Source organism: Dermacentor variabilis, chromosome 9, assembly GCF_050947875.1.
Source record: "Dermacentor variabilis isolate Ectoservices chromosome 9, ASM5094787v1, whole genome shotgun sequence".
Classification (NCBI taxonomy): domain Eukaryota; kingdom Metazoa; phylum Arthropoda; class Arachnida; order Ixodida; family Ixodidae; genus Dermacentor; species Dermacentor variabilis.
The window spans coordinates 61,020,046-61,036,509 of record NC_134576.1 but is presented as its reverse complement, the minus strand read 5'-3'; the positions used below and the strand labels follow the sequence as shown (position 1 = coordinate 61,036,509).

At 47.6% G+C, this 16,464-nt stretch overlaps 1 protein-coding gene across 1 annotated transcript in view; it reads left to right on the top strand.

Moving 5' to 3' along the window:
* Positions 1–16,464, top strand: part of LOC142558022 (cytochrome P450 2J4-like) — a 92,208-nt gene that overhangs the window by 31,217 nt on the left and 44,527 nt on the right. The window contains exons 3-4 of the mRNA XM_075670189.1: positions 1,627–1,748; positions 11,809–11,915. Of these exons, the coding sequence (XP_075526304.1) occupies positions 1,627–1,748; positions 11,809–11,915 (229 nt within the window). The remainder of the gene's footprint in view (positions 1–1,626; positions 1,749–11,808; positions 11,916–16,464) is intronic.

Here is a 16,464-nt window from a genome sequence, read left to right as displayed (position 1 = left end):
GACGTCCGACGGCGCGATATGAGGCCCCATCTGCAGCCGGTGTGACGTCATTACGTGACGTCACATCATGTGATCTCACTTCAGGGTCAATGGTGGCCACCGCCGGGAGGCGACCGACGGCGCGATATGAGGCCCCTTCTGCAGCCGGTGTGACGTCATAACGTGACGTCATGTCACGCGACCTACTTGAAGGTCACTTGAAGGGCAATGGTGGCCACCGCCAGGAGGCGACCGACGGCGCGATATGAGGTCGCATCTGCAGCCTGTGTGACGTCATCACGTGACGTCATGTCACGTGACCCCACTTCAGGGTCAATGGTGGCCACCGCCGGGCGTCGCGCGAAGGCCCGAAACCTACGTTAATATGCTTCGCATAATAGAACGGCCTCTTGGAAAATGAACAGAAGATATCTTCAATGCATTTTGAATATCTGCCTCCAAGTTGTCGGGGGTCTACTGCGGCACCAGTACTAATACTGGCGTAGATATCTTATAAAGGGTTGTCCAAAAGGAAACAAAACAAAATTTTGATTTGTTGCTATAAAAATGACTTCCAGTTAGCATCTTTCACTCATGTTTTTCGGTCCCGCGGCATTGGCGACAGCGTCACGCAAGGCATTGCAGTTTCCGAGAGCATATTCTCCTCAAATGGAAGTTCATGACAAAATTCGCTGTCTTCTTCTGTAAACAGAAATTACCGGCTAAGGAATGCACGAGGTGTGGTAGTTGGTTTGTTCGCCCGTTTTAGTTCAGGGACCGCATTACGTGGCCTCGGACGGAGCCGAAGGTTTTAAGGTGGAGCGTAATTCTTGTAACAAACTGTAGGTTTGTTACAAGAACTACCAAATGGAGCTACGAATCATTTCAACTACTATGACAATGATAAGTAGCACATGGGATTGCCTGACCTGCAATCCGAATGGTTCCAGCAGGCGCATCAGCAGACACGCGCTGTTCACAGCGCTAACCAACACATGCGATACAAGCCTACTTAGCTGGCGCTCCCCATGGTAAATCAGTGGATACAGCCATGTGCTATTCGTGGGCAATGTTCACATTGTCGCACATGCGCAAGAAAGTAGGCAGAGACTGATTTATTTAAATCAGATGCTTTATGTATATCGTGCAAAAAGCTGTTCAGATTGTGGAGGGAAGCTTAAGCCAGTTGGTTCACGTTGACACACCAGCCAGCAAATAGCGCCAACATACGAAGAATTTTGATCAGTTAGCAGGCACTTTTTAACTAATAAAAAGCATTAACTTTTTATTAGTTAAATGGAAGAGAAAAAAAGACAGCCTCCTCGTGTGCTCACCTCTCTCTGAAAATATTTAGATCAGTTATCTGTGCATTGCTTATGTGCGTGTGTGTGGGTGCGCCACGTGAAACGAATGAATTGTTGGGCTACGAGTTTCGCGAGTGTTGTGGCGACCTTTCTTAGCTCTTCGAACGTTGTATTAGGGCGGGGCTGTTTACTGTCAAACATTAGGTACCGCCTTTTACAACATCCGTCTGCCCACTTTCTTTCTTGAAAACGCTGACTTAGATATAGACTTCTGCTGGAACTCAGAAGAAACTTGATATAATGATGGCATCGAGGATTTCAAACCATGGTGGCTTCATTTCAGATTCAAGATGCTTGCAGTGAATGTGGTCGTTATCAATGATTACGATCTCATCAGAGACACGTTGTCGAAGGCAGAGATACTGCACCGCCCGACAGCTTGGTTACTGAAGGAGACCACAGAAGGTTTGGGCACTTCATATATTTTCTTCCATAATTTTGTATCCTTGTAGGGATGCGCTGGTCCCACATGAGCGCAACTGCAGCACCAGTCAATAACCATCACCTCGAAAAGAAACTGCAGTAGTCAGCGAAATTACCTTTGCATTCAAATAATTTGTAGGCCAGATTTTGAAATATTTAGGGATAGCAGGTTGCTAATGGGAATAGACCACGTTACTCCTCGTGACAAATTTGCTGCGTGCCCACTCGACAACCATTGTCTGGTTCTAGCTCGAAGAGGTATGGGATGATTACGTTTTACACTCGAAAAACAATTATTATATTTATAACACTTCGACCAGACCGCCTGCGTGCCATCACTCAGAGATTACTGGAAAAAAATACACTAGGCCAATACCCAAGCAATACAGAGGCTCGAAGGCAGCAAGAGAACTTCATGCGTTTGCCAGTGATCCAACAGGGACTGTCGCTGAAGCCAACGTTTGGACAAGGTGGCCCTGACAATAAAGAAACGCTGGCTTCAGCGACATTTTGTTCGGTCACTGGTAAACAAGGGGAACAGAACAAATCCCGAAGCACGAAAATATCGACTCGCCGAGGCATATATTTACCTTCTTTGGGTATATATAAATAAGTACATCTACTGAGGGCAGGTAGTGATGAGACTGAAATAATCAGAAGAATAAGAATGGGCCGGGGTGCGTTTGGCAGGCATTCTCAGATCATGAACAGCAGGTTGCCATTATCCCTCAAGAGAAAAGTGTATAACAGCTGTGTCTTACCAGTACTCACGTGCGGGGCAGAAACCTGGAAGCTTACGAAAAGGGTTCTACTTAAATTGAGGATGACGCAAGGAGCCGTGGAAAGAAGAATGATGGGTGTAACGTGAAGGGATAAGATATCATGTGCGGTCTCTCTTTCTCCATCAAGAGGTTCCCGTGTCCATAATTTCTTTAGTATGTCCATTGGTCGTCTAATGTGTCGACCATAAAATAAGTCAAAAGGAAAATGCCGAGACTGGACTGGGGCCCTTCTCTATAAGCAAATAATAATGGCGCCAAGTATCTGTCCCAATTCTTCGGGCTTTCCTAGCACATGCGCCGTGCCATTTGCATTAAGGTATCATTGAAAAGCTCAACAAGATCATTTGGCTTACAGTGCTTTGGTACCGTTGGCAAACGTGGAAAGGACAGTAGTTTTTGGATTAAGCGTGAAGTAAATGATGGACCTCGGACGCTCACGATTTCCGCGGTATTCCCACTCGCGAGAACATTTCCACCTGAGCTGCTACCATCTCTGCTTCAATACTCGGTAATGCAACGTCGTCAGGATACCCCTTTGCGCAGTCTACCGTTGTTAGGCTAAAGCGATTTCCTTTTGCCGATGTCGGTGAGAGTAGCCCGATTATACCAATAGCCACAAAGGCGTGTCAGTCACCGGCATGTTCTTTAGGGGGACATGTCAGACCAGGTCTCTCAGAACAGTACGCTGAGAGTCGTCACAAGAGCGCACAAATGGGGTCATCCCAGCCTGCATGCCTGGCCAATAAAATTCTGACATTCTAGCGGTGGTTAGGTGATACCTTTATGGCCTGCTAAAACTCCTTCATGCGCCATCTTAAGGACGATCCCTCTGGCGGAGGCTTAGGGAAAAAAGTTGGTCAACTTCCTTCCTATCAGCCATCTGTAGTGTCGGTAAAGTATGCCCTTTATCAAAACAAATTCTACGTTTGCTCATCTCTTCGTCGTTGCCTTCACGATCGACGAAAAACAGCCCTACAAGATACGGTATGCTCGCTGCAATTATTGCAGAACTTGTGGACTCACATCTAGGGCGTTCCATGCAGCAACAGGTAACTTTATTTTCTTGGTTCTCCTCGTTGACGCTGCATTCACAGCCGCTCATTCTTCGGACATGCAGAGGCGTTGAACAGGCTCCTCTACTGGTGCCGATTCTTTATGTAGACTTGCGACATCAGACGAGCCATGTGACGTGTTAGAACCAGTGGGGTAGAGTACCCCGCCGATGTTTCCAAGCACAACGTCATAGAGTGGCCTTTCCATGGACAATGCCAGTGCTGTTCCTCGGAAGAAGGGGAGTCTACGTAGACTGTTGCCTTTGGAAGCTGCTTACATGAACCGTCCAGAAGGTAAATAGACGCATGACACCAATCGAATTATTCTCCTGTACCAGCGAGCGCCTGACAACCACGGTATTGCATCCGGAATCTCTCAGCGCTGTCACAGGATACCCATCGTGATATCCGGTTGCCGTTGGTATCTCCCGGGTCAGAAGACCAAGATAAATATCCTATCCATCTGTTTTCGTAGGTGTCCTTACTTTCTTTTCTGGTTTAATGGTAGAAGCCGGACATTCCTCATTCTGAGTGGCAGGCATCCGGTCGCAGTCAGCAATAGCACTTGACGCCTCCTCGTTGTGGCTGTTTACGTTCGGGCAGTCGTCAGCTTTGTATCCATGTTTCTTGCGTTCCCAGCAAGACGAGGACTTCGGTCTATTTGACCGCGTCCAACAATCTGCAGCACGGCGTTCTTGGCTGCCACACAGAATCATCATCATCAGCCTGGTTACGCCCACTGCAGGGCAAAGGCCTCTCCCATACTTCTCCAACAACCCCGGTCATGTACTAATTGTGGCCATGCCGTCCCTGCAAACTTCTTAATCTCATCCGCCCACCTAACTTTCTGCCGCCCCCTGCTACGCTTCCCTTCCCTTGGAATCCATGCTGTAACTCTTTATGACCATCGGTTATCATCCCTCCTCATTACGTGTCCTGCCCATGCCCATTTCTTTTTCTTGATTTTAACTAAGATATCATTAACTCGCGTTTGTTGCCTAACCCAATCTGCTCTTTTCTTATCCCTTAACATTACACCTATCATTCTTCTTTCCATAGCTCGTTGTGTCGTCCTCAATTTGAGTAGAACCCTTTTAGTAAGCCTCCAGGTTTCTGCCCCGTGGGTGAGTACTGGTAAGACACAGCTATTATATACTTTTCTCTTGAGGGATAGTGGCAACCTGCTGTTCATGATTTGGGAATGCCTGCCAAACGCACCCCAGCCCATTCTTATTCTTCTGATTATTTCCGTCTCATGATCCGGATCCGCCGTCACTACCTGCCCTAAATAGATGTATTCCCTTACGACTTCCAGTGCCTCGCTGCCTATTGTAAATTGCTGTTCTCTCCCGAGATTGTTAAGCATTACTTTAGTTTTCTGCAGATTAATTTTTAGACCCACTCTTCTGCTTTGCCTCTCCAGGTCAGTGAGCATGCATTGCAATTGGTCCCCTGAGTTACTAAGCAAGGCAATATCATCAGCGAATCGCAAGTTACAAAGGTATTCTCCATTAACTTTTATCCCCAATTCTTCCCAATCCAGGTCTCTGAATACCTCCTGTAAACACGCTGTGAATAGCATTGGAGATATCGTATCTCCCTGCCTGACGCCTTTCTGTATTGGGATTTTGTTGCTTGCTTTATGGAGGACTACGGTGGCTGTGGAGCCGCTATAGATATCTTCCAGTATTTTTACATATGGCTCATCTACACCCCTATTCCGTAATGCCTCCATGACTGCTGAGGTTTCGACTGAATCAAACGCTTTCTCGTAATCAATGAAAGCTATATATAAGGGTTGGTTATATTCTGCACATTTCTCTATCACTTGATTGATAGTGTGAATATGGTTTATTGTTGAGTAGCCTTTACGGAATCCTGCCTGGTCCTTTGGTTGACAGAAGTCTAAGGTGTTCCTGATTCTATTTGCAATTACCTTAGTAAATACTTTGTAGGCTACGGACAGTAAGCTGATCGGTCTATAATTTTTCAAGTCTTTGGCGTCCCCTTTCTTATGGATTAGGATTATGTTAGCGTTCTTCCAAGATTCCGGTACACTCGAGGTCATGAGGCATTGCGTATACAGGGTGGCCAGTTTCTCTAGAACAATCTGTCCACCGTCCTTCAACAAATCTGCTGTTACCTGATCCTCCCCAGCTGCCTTCCCCCTTTGCATATCTCCTAAGGCTTTCTTTACTTCTTCCGGCGTTACCTTTGGGATTTCGAATTCCTCTAGACTATTTTCTCTTCCATTATCGTCGTGGATGCCACTGGTACTGTATAAATCTCTATAGAACTCCTCAGCCACTTGAACTATCTCATCCATATTAGTAATGATATTGCCGGCTTTGTCTCTTAACGCATACATCTGATTCTTGCCAATTCCTAGTTTCTTCTTCACTGTTTTTAGGCTTCCTCCGTTCCTGAGAGCATGTTCAATTCTATCCATATTATACTTCCTTATGTCAGCTGTCTTACGCTTGTTGATTAACTTCGAAAGTTCTGCAAGTTCTATTCTAGCTGTAGGGTTAGATGCTTTCATACATTGGCGTTTCTTGATCAGATCTTTCGTCTCCTGCGATAGTTTGCTGGTATCCTGCCTAACGGAGTTACCACCGACTTCCATTGCACACTCCTTAATGATGCCCACAAGATTGTCGTTTATTGCTTCAACACTAAGGTCCTCTTCCTGAGTTAAAGCTGAATACCTGTTCTGTAGCTTGATCTAGAATTCCTCTATTTTCCCTCTTACCGCTAACTCATTGATCGGCTTCTTATGTACCAGTTTCTTCCGTTCCCTCCTCAGGTCTAGGCTAATTCGAGTTCTTACCATCCTGTGGTCACTGCAGCGCACCTTGCCGAGCACGTCCACATCTTGTATGATGCCAGGGTTAGCGCAGAGTATGAAGTCTATTTCATTTCTAGTCTCGCCGTTCGGGCTCCTCCACGTCCACTTTCGGCTATCCCGCTTGCGGAAGAAGGTATTCATTATCCTCATATTATGCCACACAGAATGCACTGAACTTTTTCTTTCCCGCCCTCTGTTTCACACTTCTTGCTGGGCAAGACTGATTTAGTAGTCTCTCTGTCCTGTTTTCCTCTGGAGATGTTTGTCGCGCCTTGCGTCTCTGAATAATTGTCAGCTGCTTGGGCTAGCTGGCCGAGGTCGCGGCATCGTCGCTCTTTCAGGAAGACGGCGAGCCTCTCATGGCAGCGCACCAAAAACTGTTCCACCACAATCTTATATTTTAATGCATCATACGTTTTGTGTTTTCGCCATCTACTGCCAATAATCAAAGTACCCGAGAAGTCGACCAGCAAACCGCCCTGCTGTCTCGAGATTATGTCGCTTAGCTTCGCGAAAGTTTTGTCGGTATCCTACCTTGCACCGGAACCTCTGAAGCAAAGTTTGCTTATGGTTTTCATGATCTGTGGCATCTTCCCAAGCTATGCGTCCCACCACACTTAAGGCTTCACCTGACAGGCACAAGCTTAAAAACAGCACCCACCTGTCTCTTCTCCATTCCTGGCTGGTGGCTACCCGCTCGAAGCACTGTATGTACGTGTCGAGTTCGTCGCGCCCCTCGTTGTAGGGAGGAATAAGCCTGTGAGAACTTTCGTATGCTTCACCGCTGATTTCCCCACGTTCTGTACCGGTTTCGACCATCCTGGCCGCGTGCGCTGCAAGGAAACATATAGTCTCTAGCAGAGTTCGGTCTGGCGTCAGACGAGCGATCTCCTGTTCGTGAGCCACTCGTGCTGCTTCCCTGTCCTGAGCTCGTTTATCACGCTCTGTTATGTTGCTCATCAACCCACTCTTTCAGTTCTTTACCTGACAAGCCAAGGTCTTCGCCAATCGCAAGAACATCTCTCAGTCCATTTCCATTCATAAAACACAAGCGAAGTGTGGCTCTGAAGGTAGGGAGTAGCGCTTACTCCTGTCGCGGAGTCCAGAAATTGTAGCGCTTAGGACTATTCGGCACCTTTGCTAGTGCACAGTGATGCGGAAGAAAGAGAGACTTGTTTGTGGACCTCGTTCTATTGTGAACATTGAAGGAAATTGAAAGAACAACAAAAGAATAGAAAGAAAGTTAATAAGCTGTGTAACGGGGCATTCAGTACGTCCACACACGAGCACTCGAGAATGAATGAGTTGAAGCACTCCCGTGCGGAGAGGCTCACGGTTCCGTCGTCACCGCACTGTAGAATCCCCGTGCTTGAGCCGGATGCGACGATGACACGTTCAGGCATGGTTCTCAGGCATGGTTCCCAGCATGGTTCTCGGATGGCACGCTCACGAGAAGCAGCGGCAGCCTGCAGACGCCATTTATAGCACGGCCACGGAGCCTGGTTCGTACGCCGCTTGCAACCCACATGCGGCGTTCGCACGTGGGGACCGCGTCTAGCACAGCAACTACTGTGTCATACTGGAACGCTGCTCGGCGCAGCTCCGGTATGGCAGCTCACGGACCTGTGACCCTTGGGTCCACCAGCATCTCGAACACTGGCAGCTGGAGCCCTGGTACTTCGGACACCCTCGTCCGCGCACGGGTCTGCCGTCTTCCGCACTTTGCAACACACGTCTCGCCCGGCAGGACCTAGTTTACCCCAGGAGCTCGGAGTTGCTGTCCACCTGGTTGAAACACTTTGAGATCGCTTTGTGCTGCCGCTCTTGTGCACCCGTTCACTTTTTCCTTACCTAGGGAGCTTGGGTGTCCGCTCCAATTTTCTCGCGGCACTTGCATATTACAACAACCAACATATATACCTTTTTTCCACTTTTTTGCGTGTGTGTGAAAATGCCATGGTATTGCTTTTTATTGTTTCCACAGAAAATTGAACAGTATCTGCGTTTCCTCTTGTGAAATATTTTCCTGCTTGTCTGAAGTTTGTGTGGGTTCTGTATATTGTCTTCACAAACTTTGGTGCTATGTTGTGCTTCACCCAAATGAAATTTCCAAGAGTCAGAATAACGAAAAACGTTGATAGAAGAGCGGACATATTTGTACGCCTTTTGGGAGGGCGAGATTGATACATATTTTCTCGTGGTACTAAGATGCAAACGTGCCCATTTCAACACTAGCATTTACATTGCATTGGATGACAAGAAGCCACGGTAAACACTGCAGGGTGCAGGAAGTACTGAGCTTATTCACAGTTACCTACGCATCATTAATACAGCTTGCCAAGTTGCTGTTGATGGAGGTTCCAAAGGGGAGAGGTGTCTTACGCCTCCATGCATTAGCAAGACGTTACATTTTTGTGTGATTTCGGAGAAACAGGAAGGACGGGATTTCGAGATTTGGTGTGCCGTAATTTGCAATTGATCACCCCGTAACTTGCAATTTGGCTGGGTCGGGGCGGGGGAAGACACTATGCTGCGTACATACGTAGTATTCATCGGGTTGCAGCTTGTGTTGTAGTTAAGTGCCCCATTCGCCACGCATAGACGCATACACCTAATAAAACAGGAAACTTAGGTGAAAAAAAACGTCATAACGTCCTAGATTGAAATACGAATAGGTTCTGAAATTGCTCTATTGATTGCTCTAGGTTATAGGTTTTCATTTAGCAGACAACAGCAATGACAGAAAATGTATTTGCTATTTTGCTTTGTAGCATAGTAAGCGTGCATTATCTGCAGCATACTTTCCTGCATATTGTTGGATCCTTTATTAAAGCAACAAGCTCTTGTTCCAGCTGCAGGCTCTCAAAAGCAGCCTTGGCCGCACGCTCTTTTCCTATGTGATGCAGTGCCGCACAAAGCTTGCAGGACGCTTCTTGCGGTTCCTTTTATTCATTGTACTTGCGCTGCTGCTTCCACTTCGAGGTTCTGGAGACTGACTTTCCACTGTAGAATCCATGGTGGATGCGGAATCATCCGTGTGTACACTGCCGCTTAGCTCCATGTCCTATGTGGCCGCAACCTCACCGTCGTCTGGTGCATAGTATACTTGTGCGTAGTATACATGACAGGAAAGTGCACCTGTTAGTGAACCTGGTAGCAGTTTTACAGCTCCACTTTGAAGCCGGAATAGCAACCATTGGCACTGTATATGTCGAACAAACAAAAAACACCTCAAATAAAAGCGCGTCACATGACAGCTGGCTAGCAAGAAGCATCTTTGATTGAACATTCATCCCGTACAGCATCTAGTACAATATATGATTTGACCTTCAATGTGACCAATTTCAGCCAGTATAGCTATATCGCAGGCTGTGATAAGTTACACACAACAAATCGCAAAAAAGAGATGGCGTGTTTACAGGCACCACACAGCTTCATCAATTTTCAGCGTAGTACTCTAGCAACATCACATGTGATCTGAAATATCACACTGAAAAGCTTGCACGCTTATAATGTACAAAAAGCCGGCTTATGGTAATAAGCCATTAGTAGCTTTAGTGTAATGATGAAAATAGATGATTACGTCCAAACTTTCCTCCACAAGGTCGCGGTCATTTGTTTGGAGAGATCCAAGGAAAGAATGAAGTTGCCAATAATATGGCAATTCAATTTCCATCGCACCTGTTGTTCTACCGCAACATCGCAGCTTTCTGCAAAGAAAGGTTTCTTTAAAGCATGAAATTCTGCACCATATAAATGTACGTATCTGGAGCATTATCAAAGGTAAAAACGTGAAAAACAAACAGGGTGCCAGCTTCACTTGAAAGGAGCGGTGAAGCACCGACCTGCCCCTCCAGACAGAGATAGTACATTCGCAAAATCAAGACAATAGCGCAGCGGTACACGAACAGCGCATTCAAAATTAACTTTTTAACACATTAGGTATCTGCAGTGAATCTAGATATCGTTTATTTTCGATATATTCGTTGACCCACAGGCAATCACTGAGGGGAGTGGCACACAGAATAAAAATGCACAGCATGAAATAAAGTTCATCAGGGTGGCTGTTTGGGCTCTTGGCACTGCATCAGTAAGTTTTAAAAAGCGCAAACCGTAAACGGACGAAAGGGCATATAACCCAGCGTCTGTGAATGTCTGATATGTGCCTTCTCGTCCGTGTCGGCTTCGCACTTTTTTTTTACGCAGCTTGAAGGGCAGAACGGGCTTGTACCTAATTAATAGGAGATGTTAAAGCTGTCAGGCACTCAGGCAAATTTAAGCAGGAAGAAAATGTCATAGTTCTTAAATGAAAATCTACGAACGCGAAATGCACACTACCTTTCTGCGGCAATATACTTGCAGACGTGTCGCGAGCGCAGTTTTAATTTTTGTCCGCTTAGCGCGAGCCGACGTTAGAGCATTGAAACAGCCCAGCGGCGTTGAACCTGTATAGAGCGATTAGTAAAAATGATCACGCAAGATAAGAAACGGTGCGCTTTTGCCAAAACCTAGCCCAGGAACGCTGCGTATCATTCGTTGTTTGCAACGTGTCGCACCAGGGTCGTGAAGGCGGAGGCATAACATTTCGGTGCGCTGTGCTTACACGTCACACACATTGCCAACACAATTCATCGTTTCGTTGTAAGCAAAAAAATAATACCACTTCCCGGTATTGCTTTATTCAGATTTGAAAGCTTCTGTCGTACTTGCTTGTCGTTATACGGACCTGCTCCCGCCGGCCGACCAGAGTTCAGAGTCTAGTTGCCCAGAGTTCAGTTGTATATATATGCGAGTAGCGCGTGTTTGCGCGTGCAGAGCGGTCGGGTTCACCTCCCAAATGCGTATCAGGGCCTCCGTCATCACGACGGGCACGTTTTTAGGAGAATGTTTTGCCGCTAGCCGAGCTGCACGCGTCGGAAGTGGGGGCCGCCATTTTTATCACTTGCGGTTTTTACTGAAGTGTCCCACCTCAGTTTTCGGCAACCATGGTTAACGGAAGAACTATACCAGTCAGGTTTATCGTGTGACTGAGTGTAACTGCGGTTAGCCTTAACTGCGCTCAAACTTAACTGCGGTTAGACTACCCGTGTTACATGGGTATTAGTGTTCATACATTATTAACTACAGCGCGACAGGACGACAACCGACAAGAACGCACTGCGCTCTGTGCGTTCATTGTGTTCTTGCCATTTGCATTTCGGTCATTCTTTAGTTAATGATATCTCTTTTCACTGCTTTAGTTCGTGCAAGCGTAGCATAGTCTGCCATTACCGGGGGTTTTGTAGTTCGACTTGGTGTTTCAAGAGTGACGCATTGTGGCGCACGCTCAGACCACGTCAGGGAACATCCGGTTTCTGCAGGTCTCGCTGTTCTTGGCGGTCGGGAATGGCGGGAGAACAGGCGGTTCGTGACGCAAGCGCTCGTGGACCTCGGCTACGGAAAGCAAACCATGTGGGACCGAGTTCAGGCAAGTTTGCAACTATGGGCAGAAAAATGGCATGGGCAGAACCATGTGGCTTCTGCTGACTGCACACGGCGATATTGGTATTTATTATGCAGGCAAAAGTGGTTGAATATGGCTTTTCAAGTGTTTAACATTTCATATGTTACTTGTGCAAACATGCAATGGTCAGGGCGAGACTAGAAATGAAATAGACTTCATACCCTGCGCTAACCCTGGCATCATACAAGAAGTAGACGTGCTCGGCTAGGTGCGCTGCAGTGACGACAGGATGGTAAGAACTTGAATTAGCCTAAACTTGAAGTGGGAACGGAAGAAACTGGTAGATAAGAAGCTGATCAATGAGTTAGCGGTAAGAGGGAAAATAGAGGAATTCCGGTTCAAGCTACAGAACCGGTATTCGGCTTTAACTCTAGAAGAGGACCTTAGTCTTGAAGCAATGAACGACGGTCTTATGGACATCATTAAGGAGTGTGCAATAGAAGTCGGTGGTAACTTCGTCAGACAGGATACCAGTAAGCTATCGCAGGAGGCGAAAAATCAGTTTTAGAAACCCGAATGAATGAAAGTCACTAACCCAACAGCTAGAATAGGACTGGCACAACTTTTGAAGTTAATCAACAAGCGTAAGACAGCTCACATATGGAAGTTTATAGGGGATAGAATTGAACATGCTCGCAGGAACGGAGGAAGCCTAAAAGCAATGAAGAAGAAACTAGGGATAGGCAAGAACCAGATATATGCGTTAAGAGACAAAGCCGGCAATATGATTACTAATATGGATGAGATGGTTCAAGTGGCTGAGGAGTTCTATAGAGATTTATACAGTACCAGGGGCACCCACTACGATAATGGAAGAGGGAATGGTCTAGTGGAATTTCGCATCTGTGGACAATTGCTCTAAAATTTATGACAATGAAGGCATAAAAAGCGCAACAAACAAAGCGACAAGAACATCTGAACCCACAAGCACGAAGATCAGAGAAATCCATGCACTTCCCATCATCACCATGGTGGGCCAGCGACTGCAGTGCCAGAGTTCCTTCTAGTATATTGCAGGGAACTCTATGATGAAAGTAGCATCGCGCAGCCAACACCTTCTCTATTTTTTAATGCCAGTGCAATTGCTCGCTCCCCTATGGGAGGTGTTGGTGCGCCTTAATTCAGTAAGTTGCCGCGATGGGCCACTACCCAAATGGTACGACTAATTAATGGTGAATTCCATTGAGAGAACAGGAGCAGAGCGCAGCGCACTGCGGAGTCGGTTGGCAGCGCAGTAAGAACCGTAACACTCGACCCGCCACTGCAATGCGGCGTACATCCGGAGAGCAGGTTAGAGGGAGACGTGTGTGGTGAAATGTACCATGTGACCCAAGCAATCGACGTCCCAGCATTCTCTGTGGGAGAGCGGCAAGAAATGTGTAATCGTGTTGTGGTCGTAAGGTGTTCGCCAGTTCGCGGCCACGTATAACATACATTTGTGCAACGCCGACGTAGCATCCGACGCATTCGGTGACAGAAGATTTCGCTGCTGTCACCGTCAGGCCTCTGAAGCGCTTCAGCAAGGCAAGACGCTTTGCTGCCGCTGTCCTCCGTGCATCCGACGAGAAGCAAGATCGTCTAGAAATGCCAGTATGTGTCGCTGAATCGTTACGAAGCTCGTTCATATCTATGACGTCAAAGTCAAAGCAGCAACCACGCTTGGCTGCCGCCATTGCCGCCGCGCTCGCCGGCTGAAGCAAAGTAAATACAAATAAAGGGGATATGGTGGCTTGAATCACGTGACTTTCCCAATACTCCGTTTTTCAGGCGAGAGCAGTGCGGACTGCTCCCGACTGATCTCAGCGCAGCGAAACTGGTCTTGTTCCAGCGCCGGCTGACGGCGGTGCCATGCACTCTTGTTCGACCAGTGAAAGACGCCACACCTGGAAAGACCACTTTCAGCGTGCTTTTGAGTGCTCCTTTTCTTCCCCTGGAATTCACGATTAGCTACGCATGCTCTCCTAACGCAGGCGTCTGGGCACGCGCCACTGCCGTTCCCGATAAGAAGTATACTCGCGGACAACTTTTCTTGGCTATGAAGCGAAGGCTACGAAAACTAAGCGTGCCTCTTTCACCGCTGCTGGAAGTAGGCCCGCAGTTTTGCTCTCGTTTTCTTTCGTGGGAAATAGAAAACAATACTTTTTCGATTTTTACAGCACGTAACTTGAAATGATACGTAACATTCACCGGTCAGCTATTGGTATTTTACTGTATTTTTAGTTTGCTCTTTCGAGCTTTCGCACACCCGAGGCTGTCGCACTTTTTGCACATTCATCAAACGCAAAATGCCGCCTGTGTCTTCTGGTGAGTGTCTGTCGCTTGCTGTTCTGCTAATCAACTCCCCTGAGAGGCTGGTGGCCGACTTTAGCAACAAAACACTGTTGAAGCACACAAAAACAGTTTGTCCAGCGTCTACGCGTAAACCAAGTGAACCAGTAAGGGAATCGCAACCATCAGCATCTACGAACTAGTGAGCCAGCGGACTGCTGCGCCGGCTCTACCGACGCCAGCGTCGGTTGCGTGTCCGAGTCCTAATCCACGCTATACAGCTTCTTCGGAGCTCCGACGCAGGCTGTGATGCTCGCTGTTCAGAACATGGTATGCGAGTAAACATTGATTCACGCCGAGGTAATCTGCCTTGACTAAAGTAAAGAGATCGTGCAACTTTGGCTAAACCGAAACCGGTGCCGAGCGTGCCTGGACTACAATGCGTACGAATACAGTCATGTGCGGAAGCTCCGGAGCTTTTGCTTCATAGCCAAGAAAAGTTGTGTGTGGGTATAGTAAACGCTCCGTCCCTGCGTCTGTCAGGTGTCAGGTTGTTACTAAAGCCCCTTAAACCTCGTAAAGTAGCGACACTCTCCTCCTCCGCCTTCACTCCTCCTCGCTTCCCCTCTCTTTCACGCTCCCTCCTCGACCGTGGCGCCACCTACACTCCTCGAGCGTAGCAACGGCGCCAACATGCGCTCCTCGCCACTGCGTGGACGCTTCTCGAGCAAAAAAGGCGCTGATGCACGGCACCAGGGCCCACGTGATGCTATTAAGCCAATAGTGACGCGGCGTCGGCCTCGGCCAGAGCGTGCGAGAAGGAGGCGGCATTCTTCAAAGCATGGCACTACTTTACGAAGTTTAAGGGGTTCTAGTTATTACGCGTCTGTCATCCTTCCTCCGACTTCCGCTTGAGGCGCCACCCAGAGGGTGCTCTCCCCCACCGCCCTAAAGCAGGCGCGAACGCTAGCCCACGGGGGAGAGCGCGGAAGGATGATAGGAGAGGTTGTTGACCGGTCGGGACGGCCGCATCTGGCGGGCATTGAAAAAAATTGAGGAGGTGCTGGCGTAGTATAGCGACTCGGCGAGGGTGTGTGGAGCCTAGCGAGTATAAAGTTGGCGTTGCACAGCTAGCAGCGCGGCGAGGGTCGGTTGAGCGTTGCGCGGGAGAAGGAACGGTGCGGCGGCGACACAGGTGCTCTGACTTCACTGCTCTCCGATAAAAACCCGCGCGCACGCTTCAGCGGTCCTGTTTCTCGCACTGGAAAAAAAATTAGGCGTTGCTCTGCTATCGCAAACACCAGAGAGCAGCGGAGCTGTGGGAAGCCCAGCAAAAGTTAGACTAAGGGTGCGATTTGGCACTACTTAACTGGCCTTCTTCCAGCTCCGCTGGTCTCTAGTGTTTGCGATAACAGAGCTACGCATAATTTTTTAATAATGTTTTCCATTCTTTCCTTTTGGTTACCCGTACATAAAAAGAGCCCATCGGATTGCCTCAGCAGCCACTCTAGCACAGTACACCCTCCACAAGCCCATTCTAACAGTCATTTTTTTCTGCGCACAGCACGGGACTGGAATGGCCTGCCCACCGAAGTTGCCAATATCATCGACCCACGTGCATTTCAATTCAACTAAGTTTATTCAAACATCTCTAGATGTTTAGGGGCACGGACAGAAAGCCGTGAAAAACTTCACGCAACTCATCGAGAACATCCTATTGTAACTTGGGTTATCTTTGTTGGCCATTTAACCGCCCACTCCCTCATGTAATGTCTCAGCAAGAGGCCCCTTAACGAAATAAATAAACAAAAAAAACTGATGCGACTGGTGCTCCCTCTAGAATATGGTAATCGTTTTCTTAAATCCACTGAAAGTTAGTTCAGAAAAAGTGCATAAAATATTGGCTAAAGAACACTAAATTTTATTTACAATGGTATGGCTATTGGCTCTGAAGGAATGCGCTGGGGCGGCCAGGGAAAGCGAAAGAGGCCTGCCGTGGTTGCTTAGTGACTTTGATGTTGCGCTGCTGAGCAAGAGGTTCCGGAATCAAATGGCGGCCACAGCGGCCGCCTTTTGATGAGGGCGAAATGCAAGAACACCTGTGTACTTGGATATAGGTGCATGTCAGAGAACCCCAGGCGGTCAAAAATATTCCCGAGTCCCCCAGTAGAACCTGCCTCATAATCAGATTCTGGTGTTCACACGTAAAACCCCATAACTTAAGCTTAAAACACAACAGCTTTGA